At 44.5% G+C, this 27,974-nt stretch overlaps 1 protein-coding gene across 1 annotated transcript in view; it reads left to right on the top strand.

The window, feature by feature from the left end:
* SGSM1 (small G protein signaling modulator 1) overlaps positions 1–27,933 on the top strand; it is a 61,886-nt gene extending 33,953 nt beyond the window's left edge. Inside the window, exons 7-17 of the mRNA XM_055080680.1 lie at positions 1,277–1,364; positions 2,717–2,902; positions 6,132–6,314; positions 7,571–7,639; positions 8,959–9,549; positions 11,022–11,146; positions 13,377–13,459; positions 16,918–17,027; positions 18,555–18,651; positions 19,753–19,920; positions 23,214–27,933. Of these exons, the coding sequence (XP_054936655.1) occupies positions 1,277–1,364; positions 2,717–2,902; positions 6,132–6,314; positions 7,571–7,639; positions 8,959–9,549; positions 11,022–11,146; positions 13,377–13,459; positions 16,918–17,027; positions 18,555–18,651; positions 19,753–19,920; positions 23,214–23,302 (1,789 nt within the window). The 3' untranslated portion in view covers positions 23,303–27,933. The remainder of the gene's footprint in view (positions 1–1,276; positions 1,365–2,716; positions 2,903–6,131; positions 6,315–7,570; positions 7,640–8,958; positions 9,550–11,021; positions 11,147–13,376; positions 13,460–16,917; positions 17,028–18,554; positions 18,652–19,752; positions 19,921–23,213) is intronic.
* Positions 27,934–27,974: the final 41 nt, after the last annotated feature.

The raw sequence follows: 27,974 nt of genomic DNA, 5'->3' as shown, positions 1-27,974 counted from the left end.
TTGGGGGAAGGTGCTATTCTGTGTATTAATCTGGGGATGCCAGGGGACTCAGTGGGAACAACAAACTGATTCCCAAACCTGGACAAGAAGAAGGGTGGTTTTCTTTTTTTGCCGGAAATAGTTGTTTTTCGAAATTACAGGAGGAATGCCTTCTTATTCTAACAGTTCAAAGAATGAAGAACACAGGTGTACAGAATTTTCTTTTAAGTTTTTCAATATCATCTCTCTGCTGCACCCCCCTCGTTCTGATCCCCTGAATTAATGAAGAGTATCAGTTTGGTGCAGACCCTGCTATACATTTCCCATACTTATACATCCACAGATATGTCTATATAGATAAAGCTGAAACTCATTTTTTTAATGAGGTAACATTATATTTGTATTTTCAGTGACCAGCTTACTTTTATATCAAAGACATCTTTCAAATCTCTAAGTAAAATATTACACGTTAGAACCTTAGCACCCTTTATATGGGTGGACCATAATTTAGTCAAATCTTCCTCTAATGATGGATATCTGGGCTGTTCCTTTTTCTTTTTTTTAAAATTATTTCAAACAGTGCTGCAGTCAACATCTTTATAAGCATATACCTTTCTGTACCAGTTCTCTTGAGGGTAGAGTCCTAGAAATGTAACTGTGTGATGTCCATTTTCAATTTAAATAGATATGCCAGCTTACCTTTCTTGAAAGGTTACAGGGTTCATAATCCCTGGTAGTCTGTGAGAGTGAGTGCACATTTCCTGAGGAATTTGAAAGATTTATAGACTTCTGGGCTCCACTCCAGGGGCTCCAGCTTTACTGATTAAGCACCTCTAAGAGTGGAGCCCAAGAATTTATATTTTGAAAGTCCCCCTTCCCCGGGGAGTTCCCTGGCAGTCCAGTGGTTCGGACTCCACGCTTTCACTGCCAAAGGCCCGGGTTCGATGCCTGGTCAGGGAACTAAGATCCCATGGGCCGCACGTTGCGGCCAAAAAAAAGAAAAAAAAGAAAAGAAAGTTCCCCAAATGCTCCTCGCAATCTCCCCAGTTTGGGAGGCAGTATCCAAAGGACAAATTGGCTGAAACAATAAATAGTCAAAAATGAATATTTTTCATCTAACACTCCTGCAACCCTTTCACAATCTGCTTGGTTGCATCGTTGTGTCAGGGTGGCCTGGGCTGCAGTAACACATAGTCCCCGCTATTTTAGTTGCCTGACACCATAGAGGTGTATTCATTGCTCACTTAACAGTCCTGGGTGGGCATTCCTGGTGAGTGGGCATCTCTCCTCCCTCTAGAGGGTCAAGGATCTTTCAGTCTTGTGGCTCCACCATCCTCTGGGGCCTTATGGTCATCTGCTTCCAGCCAGCAGAGGGGAAATGGAAAGTGTGAAGGGAGTACACGTGCTTCTTCAAAGCCCTGTCTTGAAAATGGATTACATCACTTCCTTTTACATCCTTTTGGCCGGAACCCAGTCACATGGCCACACCTACTTGCAAGGGAGGCTGGGAAATGGAGTCCAGCTGTGGACTCCGGGAGAAGAGAACACAGATTTTTGATGAAGCGTTCACAGCCTCAGCCCCAAATAGGTCCCTAATTTTTATACAGCGTTGACCAGACTGTCAATACAATATGAATAAAAATTCCTAACAGGAACGAAATGTCTGGTTTTGCCATTGTGGTTGGATGCATTTAAGACTAGTGTTAAGAAGTGAAACATGCTTTTAATTTTAGAATGTGAAGTAAAGAGGTGGGAGGAAACAGGACCCTAGTGCCCTTCAGGGTAGCCTTCTGGCAGTCACTGGCACTTTACACACACACACACGCACACACACACACACACACACACACACAGATAGGACCCTCTGGGCCCCCAGCGCGACTGCTTGACAAATTGTATCTGCAAAGCCTTTGCCTGGAGATGAATTTTAAAAAAGAAAGGACAAAACTATTCCACAGTACAGCAAACAGTTGCTAAAGTCATTCTTGTGTGCACAAAAGCTATTAGTGTACGAAGAATCAGCTGGAAATGGTTCCTTTTCGGTTTAATTCGCTTTAAAACAATTTTCTTAGTGCTGAGTCAAGATTAATATCTCCGGGCTTCCCTGGTGGCGCAGTGGTTGAGAGTTCGCCTGCCGATGCAGGGGACACGGGTTCGTGCCCCGGTCCGGGAAGATCCCACATGCCGCGGAGCGGCTGGGTCCGTGAGCCATGGCCGCTGAGCCTGCGCGTCCGGAGCCTGTGCTCCGCAACGGGAGAGGCCACAACAGTGAGAGGCCCGCATACCGCAAAAAAAAAAAAAAAAAAAAAAAAAAAAAAAAAAAAAAGATTAATATCTCCAAGATAATATTCCCCAATAAGCACAGTACACAAAATTGACTAAAAATTAAGTAGAAATGTTAATTCATTATATTCTGACCTTTGGGTTTTTGTTTTTGTTTTTTACAGAAATGGGTTCACCCTCGACCTATTCTGCATCTTGTTTTTTACACTTAACAATATATAATGAACGTCCTTTTATGTAGGTTCTCATCAATGCGCCTGCTGCCCTGTTACTCTCCGTGTGGTATTCCCACGTAGGGATGCAGCATTCCCCCATTGGTGGACAGTTATGGGGGTTCCTGGGGTTTTGCTTTATTGTATGATGCCGCGATGGATATCTGGGCCCATGTGGCTTTCCTTGTCTACGGCATGATCACTGAGGGCTAGGTCTGAGAAGCTGGACTGTTGGGTCGCAGAGTCCATCCCCTGGTTTCCTGTTGACCAAATCCTTTGTTTCCCCCCACCTACCACAGAGTTACGAGGAGCAGGAGCTGCTGCGTCTTGTCTACTACGGGGGCATCCAGCCAGAGATCCGCAAAGCCGTGTGGCCCTTCCTCCTGGGCCACTACCAGTTTGGGATGACAGAAACAGAAAGGAAGGAGGTTGGTTACCCCTGATGGGCAGTAGGGTCTTTGGCAACAAGAAGAGCCAGGTAATGTGGGGCTGGGGGAGCTCTGGTCCCATGGTAGACCAAGGTGGGGCAGGGAGATGTTGGGGAGTCAGGAAGCTTGGGGGCAGCGCGGTCCAATAGAAACACAACACACGCCACAGATGTCATTTTTTGGAATAACTTTTTCATGTTGAGGTAATGATAGATTCACGTGCGCTTGTAAGAAATAATGCAGAGATATCTCATCCTTTATCCAACTTCCCCCAGCGGTAACTTCTTGCAAAACTGTAATATCACCGCCAGGGTATTGACATTGACATAGATATACTGGCAATGTATCAATCTTTATTTTTACATTAAAGTCCATATTTAATTGCATTTCTTTTTTGTTGTTTACAATAAATATGTATATATTTTAAATTGAGATATAGTTTATTTGCAATATCATATTAGTTTCAGCTGTTCAACATAGTGATTCAAAATTTTTATAGATTATACTCCATTTGTAGTTATTATAAAATATTGGCCCTATTCCCTGTGCTGTATAATATATCCTTATACACGTGTGTGTGTGTGTGTGTGTGTGTGTATATATATATATCTCAATCTTAATCAGGCTTCCCATTTGACTTGTACTCGTGTGTGTGTCTATTTAGTTCTCTACAATTTTATCACACGTGTGGGTTTGTGTATCACCACCACAGTGAACATACTGAACATTTCCAGTGCTACTAGGGTCCTCATGTCCTTTTATAGCCGAACCTCCCTCCCTCCCACTCACTCCCATCCCTAACTCCTGGCAACCACTGATTTATTCTCTATTTCTATAACTGTCATTTCAAGATGTTGTAGAAATGGAATCATACAGTGTATAACCTTTGGGGATTGACTTTTTCCACTCAGTGTAAATCTGTAGCGATTCATCGAAGTTGCTGTGCGTATCAATTCTTGATTCCTTTATACGGCTGAGTAGTGTTCCACAGTATGGATGCACCACAGTTTAACTCCACCTGTTGATGGATAGGCAGGTTGTTTCCAGTTTTTTGGTGATTACAAATAAAGCTGCAGTGAACCTTCATATACAGGTTTCCATGTGAGCATAAGGTGGAATAAATGCTCGAATGCAGTTGCTGGACCCGATGGTAGTTCACACTTTGTTTTGTTTTATAAGAAACCGCTAAACTTCTGCAGTGGCTGTACCATTTTATCTTCCCGCTAGCACTGTGGGAGTGATCCACACCTGCATCCTCACCAGGGTTTAGTGTTATCACTATTTTTCATGTTAGCCACTTAAAGGAATGAGTACATGGCATTTCATTGTGGTTTTAATTTGCATTTCCCAATTGACGAGTGATATTGAACATCTTTTCATGTGCTCACTTGCCATCTGTGAATCTTCAGTGAAATGTCAGATCATGGCTTCTGTTCACTTTCTTGTTGAATTGTTTCATTTTTTGATGGTTGAGTTTGAGAGTTTTTATGCTCTAGATATTAATTCTTTGTCATATATGTCATTTGCAAATATTTTCTCCCAGTCTGTACCTTGTCTTTTTGTCTTCTTAACAGGGTCTTTTGCAGAACAAATTTTTAGAATTTTGAGGAGGTTCAGTGTATCAATTTTCCCTCTGATGGAGTGTGCTTCTGGTGTCAAGTCTAATAATTGACTTAGATAATAATTGGGTAGCTGGGACGTAAAGGACGAGGCGGGTGGGGGCAGCAGTGCGAAGCAGGGCTGGAGAGGAAACAGGAGGAAGACTGCCGAGTGGGAGATGGACAGGAGGGGCCAGGCTGGGACAAACAGGCACCAGGAAGGAAGGTCATCTGGGTGAGGGGTCCTGGAAGCCTAGCCTAGGATGGCAGTGGGAACAGGGAGGTGGGCTTGGATGAGTCTTTGGGAAGTCAGTGGGAGGGAGCTGCCCATGACAGGCTTGGGCAGGGTGGAGCCGGAGCCTCTCTCTGGAAGCCCTGACTAGCTAAAGGACGCCCGCCCCTCCCAACCCTGGCATGGGGCAGGCTCCCTGCCCTCCCTCTTCTCCTTCCTGCCCCCTCACACCCTTTCGTCAGCTTGTCTGCCCCACTTGGGCCCAGAGGTCTGGCAGATTCAGAACCTCAGTTACCTGGGCTGTGCAACACAGAAATGAAGTAAGCTCCGATCTTCTCTGCTGAAATCCCGCAAGGGAAACACTAGAAACCTGTGGCCCTTCTCTAAAGCCATTGCTGTAAGTAAAGGAAAGGGTCACTTTTTTTTTTTTTTTTGTGGTATGCGGGCTTCACACTGCTGTGGTCTCTCCCGTTGCGGAGCACAGGCTCCGGACGCGCAGGCCCAGCGGCCATGGCTCACGGGCCCAGCCGCTCCGCGGCACGTGGGATCCTCCCAGACCGGGGCGCGAACCCGGTTCCCCTGCATCGGCAGGCGGACGCGCAACCACCGCGCCACCAGGGAAGCCCAGGAGTTAGGTTTTAAAAGTGCATATTTAATGAAAAAGTTTATATTTCTCAAGAAAGCTATTGATGAACAGATAACTTGAGTAAAATGTTTATTACCATTTATCATCCACTGTCAGGGCCATGATGATACCACTAATCAAATGAAACAAATCTGAGGAAAGGGTCACTTTTATTCATCTTTGTGTTCTCAGCACCTACCCCCATGCTGGGCACCTGGGAGGCCCCTGGTAAGTGTGTTGAGTGACTGGAGGAATGGACAAATGAGGCATCTTGCTCATCTTATGTTTCGTATGCCTAGGTTGGTGCCTAGCACATAGTAGGTACTTATCAACTTAGATGAACAAGTGAATGAATGAATGAAGTAGGAAAGAGGAAAAAAAGGTAATAAAGAAGGAAAGAAACAGTCTGCTCACTTTAGTATCCCCAAGGCTTAGTATACTGCCTGGCACAGAGTGGGTTGTCAACAAATATTTGAATAAGTGTATGAATGAATGAATGAATGAATGAATGAATAAAAGAAGGAAGATAGGAAGGAAGGGGGGAAAAATGGAAAGAAAGAAGTTGCCTTGCTCACTTTTGTGTATCCCCAGGGCCTAGCCAGTGCCTGGCACATAGTAGGTGTTCAGTTAACGTTTGATGGATGTTAACTCCATGAATGTTGGTTGGGTGTTTCTAGGGCTCAGGGTCCCAGGTCAGAGCCACCATCTTCTGGGTTGGGTTGGTTGTCCCCTGGGATCCCAGCATTCCAGGTGACCATGCATCTGCCCTGGCAGGTGGATGAGCAGATGCATGCCTGCTATGCGCAGACCATGTCCGAGTGGCTGGGCTGTGAGGCGATTGTGCGGCAGAGGGAACGGGAATCCCACGCGGCCGCCCTGGCCAAATGTTCTTCGGGGGCCAGCCTGGACAGCCACCTGCACCGGATGATACACCGGGACTCCACCATCAGCAATGAGGTGATGGGTGGCTCCCCTCAGGGAGCCGGGGGCGGGGCTCTGCTCCATCAGGCTGTTGTAGGAAGGGTGAGGGCTGGGTGTCTGGGGCCTTGGGACAGAGTCTCACCCCTGGCTTTTAGGTAGAAGGTGACTTTGGAGTCAGACAGACCTGACTTCAAACTCCAGCCCGTTCATTTCTTAGCTCTGGGGCTCAGACAAGCACCTTTACTTCTGGGCCTCAGTTTCCTCATCTATGAAATGGGAATGATCATTCGTATAGGGGAGATTCGTGTGCAACTCAAACAAGCTAGTGTATATAAAGTGCCCAGCACAGTGTTAGACTTTCATTTGTTCAGCAAATGCTGTTGAGTACCTACTATATGCCAGGTACTGTCAGGAACGTCCTGGAATGTCAAGAATAGTCCAGTGACCAGGTCAGAAATATCTGTCCTGATAGAATCTCCAGTTAGCATCCCAAAGCAGGGGATGAAAAGAAAGTCAATTCCCTTCACCAGTGATAAATCCGTCATCAACTGCCACACTAATACTGTATAATAAACAACCCCCAAAAGCCAATGATGTCCAACAGTAACCATATATTTTTTACTCATGAGTCTGTGGGTCAGCCGGGCAGTTCTGCTCAGCTAAAAGGTTTGTTGATCTTCGTTGGGCTGTCACATATCTGGGGTGACTCGGCCCTGCTCCTCATGTCTCATCCTCCAGCAAGCTAGCCTGGCCATGTTCTCACAGTGAAAGCAGATCTTAAAGAGAGAAAGCAGAAATGCACAAGCATTTTTTATGTGTTTGCCCTGTTGAGTTGGCTAACACCCCACTGGCCAAAGCAGGTCACTTGGCCAAGCTTAACATCAGGGTAGATAGAAACTAGAAGTTATAGGGCAAAAAGCATGTATACAGGGAAGGAGTAGAAAATAGACATGCATACAACCAGTCCTTTGAGTTGAACTAAAATATCAGTTGGAAGTCTCAAGTGCAGAGCAGTTAAAGGTGGGGTTCTCTGGTTGTGGGTGGGAGGTGGAGGTCCAGTGGCTGCTGTGGCCTCCGAGGAGGCTCCAGGGAGCAGGGAGTGAGCCGCCGCCCCACTTTTATTTGATAGGTAGGAAGCTGAGGCCCTGAGAAGGGACTTGGCCCGAGTCAGGGGTAGAGATAAGACCACACTTACTGACTTCCAGCCCAGCAGCCCCTCCTGAGCTCAATGTGGGGACCCTGAGCCCGGGTGCAGCCTCACCCACACTCCGTCCTGCCCCTTTTTCTCTCAGTCCTCCCAGAGCTGCAGTTCGGGCCGCCAGAACATCCGCCTGCAGAGCGACTCCAGCAGCAGCACACAGGTGACCTCCCGGAGGCCCCGCCCCTCCCTACCCATCCCCCTCCCTCCAACCTGGAATAACGGGACTGGAGGTCCCTCATATACAGGTCACTCATGGTTGATCTGTTTTAGCTTTTTATGCTAGCATTAAAAATTGAAGTTTTACCTACACGAGTAATAACGTGAATCTCTTTTGCCTGTTAAAAAAATTAACATATTACAGAGAAAACTAAATTTGGCTTTGACCATTCCTAATCCCCACATGCCCTCCCTAGAAATAACATTGCTATCTTCAATTTGCTGTGTATCCTTCCAGACCCTTCTGTATGCCTTTACATACACAGAAATATATAGACAGTATGTAATATATTGCGATGTTTAGTAATCTTTTAAAATTTCTAAATAAATACCATCAGATGTTATTGTTCAACAGCCTTTCATTTCATTCAGTGCAAAGAAATGTTAACACATTCTCACGCAATATTACAGAAAAAAACAAAGGGAAAAAATGTGCATAGTATGTCACTTTTGCATAAACAGAGGAAATATTAATATATGTATGTATTTGCATCTATTTTCTAAAATGATGGAAGGATAAACCAGAAACTGATCAAATGGTTACTTAAGTGGGGTGAGGGGTACAGGGAAAGAAGCTACATTTCCCTGAATGTACTTTGTTTTCTAGTTTTGACTTTGGAGTTGGGTAAGTTAACTCCAAAAGCAATTTAATCGTAAAGAAATCTTTTTAAAACCAGAAGCACATGAAATTAACAGTAAATCAAGTTGGTGACATAACCACACAGAAGACATATTTCAGGTGATCTTGGGACATGATCTTAGACAGTCTGCCTTGATGGGATGTGGCCTAAAGACACAAAGAACCACAAATAAATCTTAGATGTGTATCCTGGAGACTTTTCCGTAGTATTTCATATACATCTAACTAATCTTGAAAATTGATCCATAATAGTCCACCACATGGATGCTTTTTTAGCCTGTTCCTTATGTGGTTAACTCATTTTTTTACTTTAAACAATTATGTGCACATAATTTTGTATGATAAAAGGTATTCTTCCTCAGAGTCAACTGCAATGCTTCCTTGTTTCTTTCTGGATTATTCTATGCTTATGCATGCATATGGAGCAATTTTTTATTTTCTACACATGGGAGCATACATTACACCTTGTTCTGCCTCAGTCTTTTTACTGACTGTGTAGTGTCCCCCTGCAGGCACGTTCCGTATTTGAACCAGTCCCCTGTGGATGGATATTCAGGTTGCTGCTGGAAGCAGCACCACAATAGACATCCTAGTCCATCTGTCTTTGTGCACCTGGTCTGCAGGTCTTCGAGTCTGTGGACGAGGTGGAGCAGGTGGAGGCAGAATGCAGGTTGGAGGAGAAGCAGCCCAAGATCCCCAACGGGAGCCTGGTGAATGGCACCTGTTCCCCAGACTCCGGCCACCCTTCCTCCCACAACTTCTCCTCGGGCCTCTCGGAGCACTCAGAACCCAGCCTGAGCACGGAGGACAGCGTCATGGACGCCCAGCGCCCTGCCCCGCTGGTGATTCGACCCAGGGACAGCGGTGTGGATGACGGGCAGAGCAGCGAGGCCACCACTTCCCGGGATGAGGTCCCCCGTGAGGAGCTGGCTGTGCAGGACAGCCTGGAGAGCGACCTCCTGGCCAACGGGAGCATGGACGAGTTCGTGTCCATCACTGGCAGTATGGATGTAGCTCTGCCCGAAAGGGAGGGCCCTGCGATGGAGGGCTGGAGGGGCATCAAGGTGGGGAAGCAGAGCCAGGTGGACAGTGAGGACAACCTCTCAGAGGAGCCCGAGATGGAAAGTCTCTTCCCGGTGCTCGCTTCTCTGGCCGTGACCACTTCTGCCAACAACGAGGCATCCCCTGTGTCTTCTAGTGGCGTCACCTACTCTGTAAGTCACCAGGATTCTCCTCCACTCAATTTTCTGCAGCCTCAGGAGGGTGGGAGTGTCCCACAAACCTCAGTTATCCAGAACGACCTCTGGTTCATTGCCTTTTCCCATCACGGAGGGTTCACTGTAGAAACCCATTGGGGAGAGAAGATAATATAATACTTAAAGAACACAGGCTTTGCAGACAAACAGTGCTGGGTTCAGATCCCAGCTTAGGTACATCACTTTATCTTTCTGAGCCTCAGTTTCCCTATCTATCTCGTACCTTCCTCCCTGAGTTGTTTTCAGAATTAGTGAGTCAAGGCCTCTGTGCTCAGCCCATAGCGATCAATAGCAACCTTGATGGTGAGCATCCTGATTTACACTCAGGTCCAATATCTTTCAAATATTTTACTTTCTTGCCAAAAAGCCCAACGCAAAGGACATCAGCTGAAAGGGAGGTTTTCTGGGCCAGGTGTTGTATATCCATTTTCTTTCAAAGGACTTTTTATTTCTATCACAAAGAGTCAAACAGTCAGACAAGGCTGGATCCAAACACTGGAAGTTGTCTGCCCCACCTCTGCCCATTAGGCTCTCCCCAGAGGCAGTACTAGTTACTTCTTCTGCCCAAATTATCTGGTGTTTACCCTCATGTCTGTAAATAATACACCTGTATTGCTACTTACTGATCTTTTTTTGTTTTTCTTCAGTTTTTGACATCTATTGACTCCCCACTGTGGAGGAAGAGGATTCAGTCTTCCTCCTCCCCCACCCACCCCCTCACCACACGAGTGAAACCGTCCCAATCCCCATCCATTCACTATGGTTATAGTAATTTTAGTTAAATGACTGTCCGGTGGTTATATTATTATAAGAATTTAAGGCATAATCCATGTAGTAACCTGTATATGTTTTGTCTTTCCTGCAAAAAATTTTGTTTTTCCTAGAAGTATTTTCATTTCTTTGTTTGCTTTTTATTAGTTTGCTACATATATATTGTAGCATATATATACATATATAGATCAGTCTTACTTTTTTCATCTATAAAATGGGGATAGTAATTCTTTACCTCTCATAGGATTGTGTTGTTTTATTTTGGGGGGTTTATTTTTAAAAATATATTTATTTATTTGGCTGCGCCGGGTCTTAGTTGCGGCATGCGGGATCTAGTTCCCTGACCAGGGATCAAACATGGGCCCCCTGCATTGGGAGTGTGGAGTCTTAACCGCTGGCCCACCAGGGAAGTCCCAGAGTTGTGTTGTTTTATAAAGGAAAAAAATAAAGAAAATTTTCATCCTACAAAGTGAAAGAGGCTTTCTCAGGAAACAATAGCAACAAAAATAAAGTCGAACATCTGTCTGGTCCAGGTAGAGGAAGTTTTTTTCAGTGATGACAGGAGAGGGCTAGGAGGAGGAAAGAGAATCTCTGGAAGACAGCCTCTGTGAGGAGTTGGGGTGTAATTGTTTTTTTCCTCCCCTCCTGGGGGCCCGCAGCCAGAGCTGCTGGATCTGTACACGGTGAACCTGCACCGCATCGAGAAGGACGTGCAGAGGTGTGACCGCAACTACTCGTACTTCACACCCGCCAACCTGGAGAAGCTACGGAACATCATGTGCAGGTGGCTGGGGGGTGGTGGGGGGGGATGGATCAGTCGGGGATTGGGAGGGGATGGCACAGGTGTGGGCTACGGGGAGCCCATTTAGAATCGCACTCTCTGCAGCTGGCACCATGCCCACCTTGAATCTCTTTCCAGCCCATCCTGACAATTATATAACAATTATAGTAATGGTAATAATAGAGAACATTTACTAAGCACCTACAGTATACCAGGCACTGTCCTGAGCCCTTTACTAACATCATTTCACTTGGCCCTCACAACAAGCCTATGAGGTAAGCGTTCTCCCCTTTTATAGGTGAGGAGATGGAGGCTCAGAGGGGTACCGCATTGCTCAGGGTCCCTCCAGGTGGTCAGTGGCTGAACGGGAACTCACCCATTTCTCTCGGACTCCAGAATCTCTGCTTTATTTCTTTAAGCCAGGATTTGGGGCTACTGGTTACGTTTCATTAAATAGTAAATATTTTATTTCTTGATATATGAAAGTAACCCATGCTTATTAAAAACCTGAATCAACAAAAGAAATCAGAAGTTCATAAAGTATAAAGAGAAACTTCTCCTTTTATATCCATTCATCAATGCCACTCACCTAGAAGGAGAAACTACTGCTAACAGTTTAGTGAATATCCTCCCAAGCCATATATATGAGATATCTATATATACACATATATAATAGATAGTATGTTATATAATATACAGTGTTATACTATATAACATATAATTATGCTTCACATATAGTATATAATTATATAAATATATAGTATAATATGAATATACACATGTTAATATATTGATATTTATTTAGATAGTAATATTTAATGTAATATGCTATATAACTATATAAATATATAGCATGTAATTATACTATATAACATATAGTTATACTGTGTAATATATAGTATAATATAATATGAATGCACACATTTTAATTTTTAAAAAATGTTTTATCTGCGTTGGGTTATACTATAAACTGTTTTTCTACAACTTGCTTTTTACACTCAACAGTGCATCCTGGACATCTTTACATGCTACTCTAACTCAGGGGTTTGCAAACTACTACTACAGCCCATGGGCCAAATCCAGCCTACCACTTGCTTCTGTAAATAAAATTTTTTTGAGAATTCACCTATGCCCATTTGGTTGCGTATTATCTGTGATTGCTTCTGCAGAGTTATGTAGTTGAGAAAGAGAACATATGGCCTACACAGCTGAAAATACTTCTCATCCTTATCTCAGAAAAGGATTACCAAACCCTGTTCAAACCGTTCTTATTAATAAACACCACCTCTTAACTATTCTGTCTTATGGTCTCCCAAGCAATTACTGCCACTCAAAATTTAGTTGATGAGATACAAACATAATTAACTTTAATATAGCATGCTACCTTAAAATTAAATAGTGCTGGGGAAGAAGGAAGGATAGACTGACTTTTACCTAGTTATGGCACCAGGAGAAATCACGGAAAGCCTCACAGTGGTGTGACCTTCAAGATGAATTTTGGCAAAAAGAGAAGACACTGAAGAAATAAATCATTTAGCACTGAAGTTAAGAGCACATACTCCGGGGTGGGGCCACCTGGGTTCAAATCCTGTCTCTACCATTTATTGTTAGGTGTATGACCTGGTGCATGTCACTTGGTTCTCTGTGCCTCATTCCCCTTACCTGTGAAATGGGATAATAATAGTAACTTTTTCATATGATTATTTTGAGAATTAAATGATACAGTACATGTATAGTGGACAGAGCGTACGGTAAATGCTTAGTAAATATTAGTTATTATTATTAAGGAACAGATGGGAATTCCAGGCAGAGGAAACTGCTGGGACAAAAGCACGGGGGCATGAATGTATGCTTTATTTGTACAAAGGTAAATACCTCTGCAGCTGGAGGGGAAGAAGCACTGGGAAGTGATGTGTGAGACTGTAAAGAGGGATTGGGAGGAAACTGTGAACTCCTTGCACCCCCAGTTAAGGAGTTTGGACACTGTCCTGTCATGCAGTGGGGTTTTTGAGCATGCAGTGGTCTCCCTGAGCTGAGCTTTAAGAAGGACATCCTGGTGACTGAGCATAGGCTGTTTGAAGAGAGTGAGACTGGGGATGGGGATGCAGGCAGGAGGTTGAGGGAGTGGTCCAGGTGAGAGATGGGGACCAAACCAGGATGGAGGTAAAGGAGGAGTGGGTTGGAGAGGCATATTGTGGGGGCCATCACTGGGCATCTTGTGTCTCTCTTGTAGCTACATCTGGCAGCACATTGATATCGGCTATGTCCAGGGTATGTGTGACCTCCTGGCTCCACTTTTGGTCATTCTGGATGACGGTGAGTGTATCCTCCCTGCCCCAGAACTGGGGATGCAGTTTCCTTCCCACTACATAGAAGAGAGGTTAACCTGACTCTGTGACTCCATGGAATGGGTCAGTACAGGTGCTCAGAAGACCTGTCCAGTGAACACATCAGGGTCCTAGTGAAATAAAAAGTTCTCTTATTCCATGTTGACCAACACTTACTTCCAGGTGTCCAACACCCATCCAAGCTTTTGCTAGCCACTGGTTGTATAAACATGAGTGAGAACAAAGGAAAACTCAGACCCAGACAGCTTCACTAGTGAATTCTACCGAACACTTAACAAAGAATGAATACCAATACTTCATAAACTCTTCTAAAACAGAGAAGAAGAAGGAACACTTCTCAACTCATCCTATAAGGCAGGTCCTTATATGAGGACCCACTGGTACCCTGATACCAATACCAGACAAAGACATCACAAGAAAAGAAAACTGCAGGCCAATATCCTTTATGAAATCAAAGGCAAAAATCCTCAACAAAACACTAGCAAACTGAATCTATCAACATATAAAAAGGATTATATTTCAAGACCAAATGGGATTTATCCCAGGAATGCAAGGCTGATTCAATGTATGAAAATCAATCAGTGTAATTCACTACATTCATAGAATAAAGGACAAAAATCACATGATCATCTCAGTTGACAAAGAGATGCCATCTGACAAAATTCAGCAGCCTTTCATGATAAAAAAATTAAGCAAACTTGGAATAAAAGAGAACTTCCTCAACGTGATAAAAGGTATCTGTGAAAAACCCACAACTAACATCATACTCAATGGTGAAATACTGAACGCTTCTCTCCTAAGATCAAGAATAAGGCAAAGATGTCCACTTTTGCCACAAAAGGCCCTAGCCTGGACAATTAGGGAAGAAAAAGAAATAAAGGCATCCAGATTGGAAAGGAAGTAAAACCATGTATATTTGCAGATGACATGATCTTGCCTATAGAAAATCCTAAGGAATCCAAAACACATTAAAACTAATAAACAGGTTCAGTAGGGTTGCAGGATATAGGACCTATATAAAAATCAATTGTATTTCTATACAATTGCAATGAATAATCTAAAAATGAAATTAGGAAAGCAGTTCCATTTTCAATAGCATCTAAAAGAATAAAATGCTTATGAATAAATTTAACAGAAGAAGTGCAAGATTTGTACACCAAAAACCATAAAGCATTGCTGAAAACAGTGAACCAGAAACACAAAAACTTAGTTATTTTTCTTCCAGTGAGCATGTAATTCTTAATTGATTTGAGTTTGCAAATAGACAAACAGATTAAAAAAAGAAAAAAGAACAACAAAGAAAACAAAATTGGATCCTCTGTCATCTCTCACCCAACAGAGAAACAGAGAATTTTCTTCCAGTGAGCATGTAATTCTTAATTGATTTGAGTTTGCAAATAGACAAACAGATTAAAAAAAGAAAAAAGAACAACAAAGAAAAAAAGACTACAAAATTGGATCCTCTGTCATCTCTCACCCAACAGAGAATAGGCTTTCACTATACACCCAACAGAGATCACCAAATAGTCAGACCGTAAGAGCAAATCCCCAGTCATTGTTCCACCAATGCAGATTAATTTATTGAAGGTATACAAGCCAGAAATAAAAGCAAATACATAATATCAGTAGAAAAAGAAAAAAAGAGCTAGAGGGTCAGAAAAAGTTCTGTTGCCACCGAGGATGTACAGGTAGATTGATTTAATTTGTCTCCATTGGATTAATCCCCTCAAGCATCTCAGTGGATGACCTTCAGAACTGATAAAATATAATTTTCAAAAAGTTAACATGTCTCTCTCATACAAAAAAAATAAACACATGACAAAGATTTTATTCAACTTATTAATGAGGAAACCAGTAAGATATGAAAACTGCCTCCAAGAGCATGTGAGAAGCTGGGCATTTTAGCAACATTAAAATAAGATTGCTGCCAGAAGGGACAAATCTGTAGAGACAGAAAATAGACTAGTGGTTGACAGGGACTGCAGGGAGAGGGAAATAGGTGATGACCTCTGATATAGAGAGAGTGTCTTTTGGGGGTGATGAAAATGTTCTGAAATTAGAGATTTTGGTTCACAGGTGTGAATATACTAAAACCAGTGAATTATACATTTAAAAGAGTGAATTTTATGGTACGTAAACCTCAGTAAGGCTGTTTTAATATGGGAAGTATAACTCCCAGCTCTTCAGAGCTGAGCATAGTGACTTGCTTCCAGAAAGTTCAGTGTAGAAGGGGGTGGGAGGTGAGAGGGAAACTATGCAGTGGGGAAACCTGAAAACACTGCGTCTATCAGGTGGCCAAGGTCATCAACCATCCTCAATCACATTGATACAGTATACCCTTGATATGATGTGAGTAAAATGGCACATTACCTACGTCTTTCTCCCAATAACCCATAATTCCAGTCTTATCATGTGAAAAACATCAGATAAATTCCAATAGGGAGGCATCCCGTAGAATACCTGACAAGTATTCTTCATAACTATCAAGGTCATCAAAAACAAGGAAGGCCTGAGGCACTGCCGTAGCCAAGAGGAGCCTAAGGAGAGATGACGGTTGTATGTAATGTAGTCCTTGGATGAGTTCTTGGCACAGAAAAAGGACATAAGATAAAAAACTATGGACTTGAGTCAATTATGTATCATCAGTGGGTCATTAACTGTAACAAACGTACCATACTAATGGGAGATGTTAGTAGTAGGGGGAATGAGGTGTGGGGTATATGGAAACTCTCTGTACACTCTTCCCAATTTTTCTGTAAATGTAAACTGTTCTGAAAAATAAAGTCTTGTAAAAAATAAGTGAGATCCTACTGTGCCTCTGGAAACTTTCTCATAACTTTCCCCAAAGTTACTAGGTGTTAAGAGAGAAAAAAGGTACTATTTTAAAATAAATTTTTTAAACACTGGGTTGAACAATAGAAAAGATTTTTTAAATTACATGACTTCTCAGAGCCTTTTCATTCTTAATATAGGTAATGGCTCTCTAAGCAGCATTTCCCAATGTTATTTGACCCTTTCTTTGCATAACGCCTGCAAACACCCTTCCAATATTGACAATTGCTCTTTTAACACAGTGGTTCCCAGACATGAGAATTTCATGAACCCTGTAGAATTTTTTTTTCAAAAAGCTTGGGACCAAACATTGTCAACTTTTTATTATAGCAAATAAGGATCTTTAAAACAGAGCATTTTGCTGTCACCATTGTTTCCTAAAATAAAACATTTCAGTACCTCTAAAGGTGGGAAGTATGTAATTAATTGGAGAGCGTTCCTTGAAATGGTATACATTTGTACTCCATTGCCCTTATGTTTCTCATTTGGCTGTGGACTTTGTGAACCAGCTCGGGGCCTCGGACCATCACTTTGGGACCTCATTTTCCTTGGGCAGTGGCGCAGTTGACTGTTCCTCCTGCACTCTTTCCACAGAGGCCCTTGCCTTCAGCTGCTTCACCGAGCTCATGAAGAGGATGAACCAGAACTTCCCCCACGGAGGCGCCATGGACACGCACTTTGCCAACATGAGGTCGCTAATCCAGGTAGGACCTTGTGCTTTTCAATAATATAACTTATTCCAGCTCAGCCCAATGGACCGCAAGCCAACTTAATAGCCACGCCTTGTTTAACTTGACTCAGTCTCTCAATCCTACTTAACTCAGCCCAGTTGAGTTAAACTAAAAAACTCCGTTCAACTCAACCTTCACTCAACAGCTCAACTCCACTACATTCATTCTCACTGAGCATTTATTTGGTTCAGGCACTGTGGCTACACTGTTGAACAAGACATGGCCCTCGCCCTTAACAGGATGTTTGATTGTATTGGTCCTTTTCTGCAAAGAAATATTTGAGTATATTTCTCTCTCTCTCATACACGCACACACACACACACACACAAGTTAAACTAAAAAACTCCGTTCAACTCAACCTTCACTCAACAGCTCAACTCCACTACATTCATTCTCACTGAGCATTTATTTGGTTCAGGCACTGTGGCTACACTGTTGAACAAGACATGGCCCTCGCCCTTAACAGGATGTTTGATTGTATTGGTCCTTTTCTGCAAAGAAATATTTGAGTATATTTCTCTCTCTCTCATACACACACACACACACACACACACACACACACACACACACACCCCTTTATTGAGATCAATTCATATACCATAAAATTCACCCTTTTAAAATGTTCAATTCAGTGATTTTTAGAATATTCACAGGTGTGAGATCATCATCACTATCTAATCTCAGAACACTTTCATCACCCCAAAAAGAATCCCCATATACCCATTGACGTCAATCTCTCTCCCCAGCTCCTGGCAACCACTAATCTACTTTCTGTCTCTATAGATTTACCTATTCTGGACATTTCATATAAATGGAGTCACACAATATGTGGCCTCTTGTGTCTGACTTCTTTCACTTAGCATCATGTTTTCAAGGGCCATCCATGTTATAGCATATATCTGTACATCATTCCTTTTTATTGCCGAATATTCCATTGCATGGATAGACCACATTTTGTTTACCCATTCATCCACTGATAAACACTTGAGTGGTTTCCACTTTTTTGCTATTATGAATAATGCTGTTGTGTACATTCATGTACAAGTTTTTATATGGACATAGGTTTTCATTTCTCTTGGGGATATACCTAGGAGTGGAATTGCAGCTGCACCAGTCTGCATTCCCACCAGCAACATATAAGGGTTCCAATATCTCTTCATCCTTACCAACACTTTGTTGTCTGTCATTTTTATTATAGCCATCCTAGTGCATGTGAAGTGGTATCTCATTGTGGTTTTGATTTGCATTTTCCTAATTGCTGATGATGGTAAGCATCTCTCGTGCTTATTGGCTGTTTGCCCATCTTCTTTAGAGAAATGACGGGGTTAGGTTGAGCTAGGTTGATTTCCACCTCAAATCCTTTGCCCATTTTTAAACTCCACCTGGTTGTTAAGGGCTGTATGGTATCCGGTGTGGGGATGTAGCATCATTTATTCAGCTGTCCCCTCTAGTCTAGCCTTTGCCTAGGAGGCTGATGCCTATCTTTCCTTTCTCTGACAGATCCTGGACTCAGAGCTCTTCGAGTTGATGCATCAGAACGGGGACTATACTCACTTCTACTTCTGCTACCGCTGGTTCCTGCTGGATTTCAAGCGAGGTACAGACTTCAAACTGGAAACTTGTTCTCAGACTCTTTGTAGCAGAATCTCAGGGGAAAAGGTACCACGGAGGTGAGGCTGGGAGGTGTTGTAACAAAGCCAGTGAAAGAGAGTAATGCCCATTTGTTGAGTTCTGACTATCAGTTCACCCAACTTACCTTGCAGAGACACTATGCAGTAGGTGTTGTCACAATCCCCATTTTACAGATGAGGAGACTAAGACTGAGAAGAACTAAATTCAGAGCTAGGAATAATAAAGCCAGGATCTGAGCCCAACTCTGTCTACCTAAGCCCAGTTCCCTTCCATTCTATTAAGCTGCTTATCAGAGGCCAAGAACTCTGAAGCCCATAGAGCATCTTTCACACGTGACTTAGAAATGATGTCTGACACGGTGCATTGCTGTCATGCCAATTTGGGGTGATGCTAATAATATCTAACCTGTATGGAGGTGCTTATTAAGGTCCAGGCACTGTGCTGAGCCATTTCTATGTATTATTTCTTCAGTCCTTTATTACTATTAGTATCACCCCACTTACAGATGAGGAAAGAGCAGGGCTCATGGAGGGGAAGTAACTAGCCCAAGGTCACCTTACTAGTAAGTGATGGGGCCAGGATTCAGACTGAGTTTATTGGACATAGGAAGCCTTACTTTTCATTATTGCTCTATTCTATCTCTTTACCAGACCCAGAGGCAGCAGCCAGCTCTGCCTGGGTGCAGGGGGAAAAGGAGATACCCCCATTGGTGCTAAAAGAGATGGAGGGAGCAGGGAGAGAGGGGGACACTGACCAAGGGGCAGGGTAAGGACAGGTCAATGTAAATCAAATCTGCATGTGCCCGGTTCCTCCACTTACAGGATGTCAGTCAGAGTTGGAAAATTACAACCCACCTGGTTTGCATAGCCTATTCTACAGAGGGGAAAACCGAGGCTTCTGTCAAATGACAGTGTCCAGGTCTCCTGTCTCCTGGCCTGAGCTCTGTCCACTGCTCCAGGACAGAAGCGCGGACCATGGCTGGCCCGGGATCTTTCCAGAGGGAGGGCAGCACCGTGAGCTCAGTGACTGACCCTCCCCCTGCGCGTGTGTGTTGGTGTCCCGGCAGAACTCATCTATGATGACGTCTTCTCTGTTTGGGAGACCATCTGGGCAGCCAAACATGTGTCGTCCGCCCACTATGTCCTGTTCATCGCGCTGGCGCTGGTGGAGGTCTACCGTGACATCATCTTGGAGAACAACATGGATTTCACAGACATCATCAAATTTTTTAACGGTATCCACGTGACCAGGGTCTTATCTGAGGGGTGCAGGCTTCTGGAGGGCCCCTTCCTGGGGCCTGGAGAGGGATGGAGGGTCACTGAGACTGATGCACCATGAAGGGGATGGAGGAGGGTTCTCCCCACTTCTTGCAGCTATTTCCAAATGGATGAGTTAACATCTTGTAATGCTGAGTGATCTCTGTGTGTTTTTCTCAGGGATCTGGCAGAAGGGGCCTAGGTGTTGAAATCAGGCTCAGGGAGCATCCCTGGCTCTGCCATTAACCAGCTGTGCCATGGACACGTCGCTTCCCCTCTCTCTTCCTCATCTGGGAAATGGAGTAACAGTGTCTTCTTCAGAGGGTTGACGTGTAGGGAGGGCAGATACAGGAAAGCAGTTGAAATGGCATGAAAAAGGCACAGTCTTTGAAATCAAACAGAGATGGATTCTGATCCCAGCCTTGCCACCTGGGAGCTGTGTGACTTGGGCAAGTGACTTTATGTCTCTGGGCTTCAGAGTCCTTGGGGATAAAATGGTACTAACACCTCCCTCACGGAGATGTCAGGAGGATTTAATGAGACCACAAGGATATAAAGCCCATCAGTCAGGTGGTACTTGGCTCATAGCTGTTACTATGAATAGAAGCTGTTGCTACTATCAATATTATCACTATTAAAACATTTTCTTAAACTAAAGAAGGTTTTGGAAAAAGCAAAAGAAGAGAAAAGCCACCTGTGATGACCTTACACTGGAAACATTATTAGTTTTCTTTAAAGAAGCTTTTTTATTTTGGAATAATTTTAGATTTAGAGAAAAGTGGCAAAGATAGTACAGAGAGTTCCCAATACCCTTCACCCAGCTGCCCCTAATGTTAATGTGTTACCTGATCCTCGTACATTTGTAGAACAAAGCAATTAACATTGATATATTATTATCAACTAAACTACAGACTGACTTGATTTCACTTGGTTTTTAACTAATGTCCTTTTTCTGCTCCAGGATCCAATCCAGGAAACCACACTGTACTTAGTGGGTTCATTTTTTTTTTTTTTTTTTTTTTTTTTGCGGTACGCGGGCCTCCCACTGTTGTGGTCTCTCCCGTTGCGGAGCACAGGCTCCGGACGCGCAGGCCCAGCCGCCATGGCTCACGGGCCCAGCCGCTCCGTGACACGTGGGATCCTCCCAGACCGGGGCACGAACCTGTGCCCCCTGCATCGGCAGGAGGACTCTCAACCACTGCGCCACCAGGGAAGCCCAGTGGGTTCATTTTTTTAAAAATGTTTTTTCCGTCTAGTCTTTCCCAAAGTAATGTATATTTTTATGTTGTTATCATTTCAGAATCCAGTTGTATCTAGGGTTTTTTCCACTTAATGTTTTAAAAACCATCTTCCATATAGTAATTTTTTAAGACAGCAGAATACACCTCAAGTGACTGTTCATAACTTACTGAACCATCCCTTCTGATGGAGCATCTAGGTTGTTTTCCGTTTTAGGGTGTGATTGAGAACCCAAAGCAATTCCTGTCTTAGCGTGGAGGTTCTCAAACTTTCTCAGTTCACGGCACCCCTAATGTCTCTGTAAAGTTTTCGTGGCACCCGGACCAAAAGTTCCATTCAGTAACTAGTTAGGTCCAAACCACCTAATAAGTATATCTATCCTAACAACTTAGTAGCCATTTGAAAAAATAATAAGTGTAAGTCAAAAGAAAATAGTATTTTTATTTTATATTTAAATAAGTACAGTTACTGGGACTTCCCTGGCAGTCCAGTGGTTAAGACTCCGTGTTCCCGATGCAAGGGACATGGGTTCAATCCCTGGTCGGGACACTAAGATCCCACACGCCACACGGCGTGGCCAAAATAAAAATAAATAAATAAATAAATAAATAAATAAATAAGTACAGTTACTAATGGTTGTGTTCACCTGTTGGGCTTTGCACAACTTCTCAAACCTTGGAATCATTTTGAACCCCACCACCTTCATTTTCTATTCCACAGTGATTTTCATATGATACTTGCTTTTATCACAGCAACTGCTTGCTGAAAACCTAGTTTTTGCAAAGCTGTAAAGCCGTTGATGGAATGTCATGAAATTTGCAAACTCACTCGCATTAGCAGTTTGTGTGGTGTTCAGCAGATGTGGAAGATAGCTGTTTTTCCCTCAAAGTTTCCATGTGTTCACTGTGGCACCCTGGGATTCCTCAGCACCCAGTTTGGGAACCATGGTGTTAGTGATTTTGTTTGTTTTTCTTTTTTTCTTCTACCAAATGATTTCTTTCTTTCTTGTTTGTTTGTTTTTTTTTTGAGGTTCTTTTTTAAAATGTTACTTATCCCTATTTTTATTTTTTTAATTTCAATTTTTATTTATTTATTTATTTCCTTGCCTGCGTCGGGTCTTAGTTGCGGAATGCAGGATCTTCGTTGTGGCACACGGGATCTTTTGTTGCGGCGTGCGGGATTCTCTCTAGCTGTGGCATGCGGGTTGTCTCTCTCTAGTTTTGGTGCGCGGGCTCCAGAGCACGTGGGCTCTGTCGTGTGCGGCACGCGGAATGCAGGATCTTCGTTGTGGCACACGGGATCTTTTGTTGCGGCGTGCGGGATTCTCTCTAGCTGTGGCATGCGGGTTGTCTCTCTCTAGTTTTGGTGCGCGGGCTCCAGAGCACGTGGGCTCAGTAGTTGTGGCACGCGGGCTTAGTTGCCCCGTGGCATGTGGGATCTTAGTTCCCTGACCAGGATTCGAACCCACGTCCCCTGCACTGGAAGGCGGGGACTACCACCGGACCACCGGGGAAGTCCCCAAATGATTTCTTTATGATAAACGTCTAAGTTTAGGATTATTCTGCTTTGAAGAGCTGATCATTTTGTGTCACTCTCGACAAAGTGATTATTGGTGCTTTCTCCCCTCCCCTCCCCCTCTCCTTCTGTTGCTTCCTTCCTTCTCTACTTTTAAGCATCTACCATGTGCCTGGCATTGCTTTCTTAAAAGGTGTCCAGTCATTATGTTTGTAGGAGGGTGTTGGGAGGACCTAATATGTTTTTAAACACACACACTGAGAGCTAGCTTTGTCTCGTTTGATCTCACAGTAACCTTGTGAAGTAGGTACTGTTATGGTTCCCATTTTACAGATGAGGAAACCGAGGTCTGGAGATGCAGGCTTTCCCCAAAGTCTCTGCTTCCAGAACTGCTCTGGGGCTAATGCCAGATGATGATGATGATGGGGATACCCCAGAGACCTCTCCGGGCACTGAAAGTGCGTCCCGAGGATGGACAGAGAAAGAGGCTCATGAGATTTTACTTCCGCTCTTTCAGAAATGGCTGAGCGACACAACACCAAACAAGTCCTGAAGCTGGCCCGGGACCTCGTGTACAAGGTGCAGACCCTGATTGAGAACAAGTGAGGACCACGCCACGTCACCCAGGCAGCGTCAGCCAAGCCTCCACCCACCTGCCTGTCCTGCCTGCTTCTCCTCCTGGCTGCCCAGGGAGCAAGGTCCTGGCATCTGTTCCCAAGCATGGACCTCTGTGCAGAGAGAAAGTACCCCAACTTTGGCCACCAGGCAGGTGGGATCGAGGGGTTGCCCCTTCAGTTCAGCCTTACGTTCTCCTGTTTGACCAAAGATCGCCCAAGTCTGGGATTTCTCCCTTGTGGGAGTTGGGAGTTGTTGGTGTGCGGAGGGAACTTCTTCGTTCATGGTCCCCGGAATGGTCTCCTCCCTCTTCTCTCCCATCCCCCCAACTGTCTTGTCGGATGAGACTTGGGGAGGGAACTTTTTGGAAGCTGGTATAGGAGAGGTCTGTGGGGCTACCTCTGCACTCTGAAAGGGGCCTTTGGAGATGTTCCAGAACGTGGCTGGAAGGTTGGCCTGGAGCAGAGCACTGTTGACATTTAATGCTTTTTTGAGGGATGCTGCCCTGTGCACTGTTGGAATTTGAGCAGCATCCCTGGCCTCTACCTACTACATGCCAGTAGCACCCTCCTCCCCAACCCCTTGTGACATCCCGGAGCACCTCCAGACATTGCCAAATAGCCCCATTTGAGAACCACTGGCTTGGAGGAGGGGCTACAAGTGTATCTCCCTCTCCACTTTCTTTGTACCTGAGCCGCCTATATCCTGAGACTTTCTTCCGTTTAGAAAAGGCACATGGGGTCCTTTGCACATCTCTCTTGGGGTCTGGGATTTCAACCGTTGTATATTTCTCATTTTTTCTCCTCCACCTGGCCCAGGAGAGACTTTTTTCTTCTTTTAAAGAAAGACGTCTGCCTGTGAGAAGTGTCTGTAAGCATGAGATAGGCCTCTTCCGGGTCCTGCTCAGGGGCCCCCGGGCAGGGCAGAGTCCACATCCCCTTGCTCTCTTCCTAGGGAGGACCTCGCCTCTCCTTCCATACATCGGGTCTGATGTTCCAGAAGCTTGGAAGATGTGTGTTGGTGCAAGCCACTTGTTTAGGGAGGCTGGCTTTTCTCTAAGTGCCCTTGCTCACTCAGGACAAAGGAGGGAAAGGAGGACAGAGGATGGCCCAGGTAGGGTATGGCGGGTGTTTTTCTTGGGAAAGAAACATCAGCTGATGAACTGGTGCCAGGGTCACAGACCAGACTGGAGATGGTCCCCTCCATGTCTTCACACAGAGGGTCACCAATCCCCAAACAGACCCTAAGCGAGCTAGTTTACCCTGCCTACCTGTCCTCCCAGGAGAGTGGTCCTGCCAGCCCTTCTCTTCTGAGAGCGTACCAGAGTCGGGAGAAACAGAGTTGGGGAGGGATGCTCTTCCCAAGAATGGCAGGTAGGATTTTGGAGAGGGTAGGAGATTCGTCAAGCACTTTGAAGCAGTCGCAGAGAGAGTGCATTAGTCCTTCCGTCCTGAGCAAACCAGGAGAGGGAGTAATCCCCTGCCTGGCGTGCTTGTGAAGGCGCTTCCCTGGGACCCAGCACTTTAGGTTGCACTGAACTTCCGCCTGAGTAGGGTCTCCTGGGCAGGATGGATGAGACTAGACGGCCCTCGCTTCCAAAGACTGCTCCGTGAGAAAGCATCTCCTCGCCCTAGTCCCCCACCTTCCCAAGATGGGAGAAAATATATGAAAGTCCCCTCCAGATAAAAGTTTATATTGCCATTCAACTGTTCACTACAGAGGATGTTATTTTAGCAAGACCCAGGTCCTAGACCTTCCGATTCTTATTTATTTTTTGACAGACTAGTCTGAAAGTACAGCACAAGATCTCTTCTCTGCCTTCTCTCGTGGTGTTCCAGAGAGCGTCGTGGTTGTGATTTGGAATAACTCCTATTTATTCGGCTTACTTTGTTTATTCGGATCTTTGTACGTTGTGTGTGTCCTTGTGTCCCTGAATCGTATGCGTGAGAGTTGTTTTATCTATGGAGTGCCCTCCTTTTCTCAGTGTTGCCAGCATATCTTGTTACAGTTTACTACAGAGTCGTGTCTCTAGAGAGAGAAAATATATATAAACAGAAACATGTGAACCTGGGTTATTTTTTGTTTCTGTGTTTGGGGATTTTCTTTTTAATTTGAAAGAAAGAAATGCTTGCTTCTGAAGACTGTGTCCTCATATCCCACCCTCCACCCCACCTCAGTGACCCAGACACAGAGAGGGACATATTCTTATGATAGCTCCCTGGTCTTTCCCCTGAAAGTTCAAGGCTGGTGAATCTCATCTCATCCTTTGTATCAGTTAGCTGTTACCATAAGTAATGCTGTGTAACAAACCATCCCAGATCTTAATGGCTTCAAACAGCCATTTATTTAGCTTGTGATGATTCTGTAGGTCAACAATATGAGCTGGGTTCAGCTGGGTGGTTCTTCTGGTCTCAGCTCAACTTCTTTGTGTGTCTCTGGTCAGCTGATGGCCAGCCAGGCAACTCTGCTTTTGACAATTGGCTGGCTGTTGGCTAGGATAGTGGGAGAAACTGGGCCATGTATCTCTCGTCCTCCATTAGGCTAGCTCAGGCTTGTTTACATGGCCATGATGGCAGTTTCTAAGAGAGCAAACAAAAGTGTGCAATGCCTCTTGAGACCTAGGATTGGAATTGGCATAAAGTTAATTTCTACTATATTCTTTTGGTCAAAGAAGTCATATGGCTGAGCTCAGATTGAAAGGATGGAGAAATAGATTCCACCAGTTGATGGGAGGTTTTGAAAAGTGACAATGAAAAGGGCTGTAAATACAGGCAGGGAAATGATTGAGTATTTTTGCAAACAGTCTACCATGTATCCCAAGGTCCATACACAGGAGGGGTCCCAAGATGGTCAGCCATTGGACTCAAGAGTATACCTCTAAGTCGATGCCTCACTGTATCCCCACTGCTGAGCTAGCTCCTCTCTCACCCCCAGTGTTCCCATAGACCATCAACTTATCTCCTCAATATCTATGATTCCCACTCACGGCTGCCATTCTGAACCACAGTCTTTGCACAATGGAGACCTCGCATGGCTCTCCACCCCCAGCAGCCTCTAACCATGCGCCAAGAGAAACTTCTGGTTTTCTGCTGCAGAAGCAAAGCTTGATTTAATCTAATGAGCACTCATCAAAACTTCAGGTTTTCTATAGAAAAAGTTAGTTTCCAAATAAGCCAGCAAAGTAAAGGAGTTTCAGGTGGCATTAGTGGCCTGGCTGAACCCAAGTCACCCCTTTCTTGGAAGATTGCCAGCAGAGGTAAGTCTGAAGCCACACAGCAGCGGGCAGGTGGGGACTTGTCTTTTGCTGGCCCACATGGGGCTGTCTTAGTGGGAAGGTCTGCTTCTTCCTGGGAGAAGCTTCTGAGGGCAAAGACTGGTCCTGATGTTCTGACCATCCTTTGAAGCCACTGGTCTCATTTCCCCAACTCCAGCCATAGCCTGGTACACGTGGCCCTCCTCCTGGAGGACCCCACTATTCTTGCAGCTGCCTGGCACCACCAGACCTGGGTACCACCAGCATACCTGTTATGTGTGTACAAATGTGCAGTTACATGCATTATTGACTTACGGTAAAGGACCATATATTTTGTGGGGAAAAAATCCTAAGAGAATGTTTTGCTTTTGTAAAGGTTTTCCTAAACACATGCATTTGCACCTTGCACAGATGTGAGAAGATGAGTCTTGGGCCACTAGGCACGTTTTCGTGACTCAAAGCAGGGATGGAGAAGGGGTCTTTGTTGCCATGTGTATGGCACACACAGTTGTCACTGTGGTCTCCTCCTCCCCCCCTTTTCTTCTTCTTCCTCCGCCTCCTCCTCCGTCTTTTCCTCCATTTCTTTATCTTCTCCTTCGCCTATCCCTCTGATTCCTCTCCTCTCCTCCTTCTGCCTCCTTTCCTTGTAGCCATGAGCATGTGGATACTGTCCGTCACCATGTCTTCTGCCTGAATGTTGCTGTTCTCATTCAGAACAACACTGCTGGGTTTAGACCCTCTGGCTGCTCTGTCATCTCTCTCTAAATCACGTTCCATTTTCTTTTCACCTCGAGCTTTCCATTTGGCTTGTGGGAGAGGCCATGCGGCAACTGAGAAGCACTTATGCAAAGGGTTTGGGAGGCCCCGACCATCCCATTTCAGAACGGCTGCGACTATTTATGCCATCCTGTTTCATCTTCCTTCTTATCCCTCTCTCCTTCTCTCCCAGGCCTGAGGTCCCAGCAGCCCATTGGGGAAAGGAGGCGAGGGTACAGTCAAGGGCAGTGGGAGGAAGTGGTTTAGATTTCTTGCCTTTTCAACAGATACTCAAGTTTGAGAGACATTAGATCCATCAATCAATGAGTCTTCTCCCCAAGTTTTATGACAGCATCAAACTCAAGTCACCTGCAGTCCACCTTTATGATTTGGACCATATCTGTGTACCATCTGTACTATTCTATCTTTACTAGTTTTCTTTTTTCTTTTTACTTTTCAGCCACATCGTGTTGCATGTAGGATCTTAGTTCCCCGATCAGGGAGCGAACCTGCACTCCCTGCAGTGGAAGCACGGAATCTTAACCACTGGACCACCAGGGAAAGTCCCTTTACTAGTTTTCTTTAAATCAACTCATTTTTTAAAATTTCAAACTTATGGGGGCTTCCCTGGTGGCGCAGTGGTTGCGCGTCCGC

This window comes from Physeter macrocephalus, chromosome 19 (genome assembly GCF_002837175.3).
Source record: "Physeter macrocephalus isolate SW-GA chromosome 19, ASM283717v5, whole genome shotgun sequence".
Lineage (NCBI taxonomy): Eukaryota > Metazoa > Chordata > Mammalia > Artiodactyla > Physeteridae > Physeter > Physeter macrocephalus.
The sequence above is the reverse complement of the archived record's forward strand: the minus strand, read 5'-3'. Positions and strand labels throughout refer to the sequence as shown.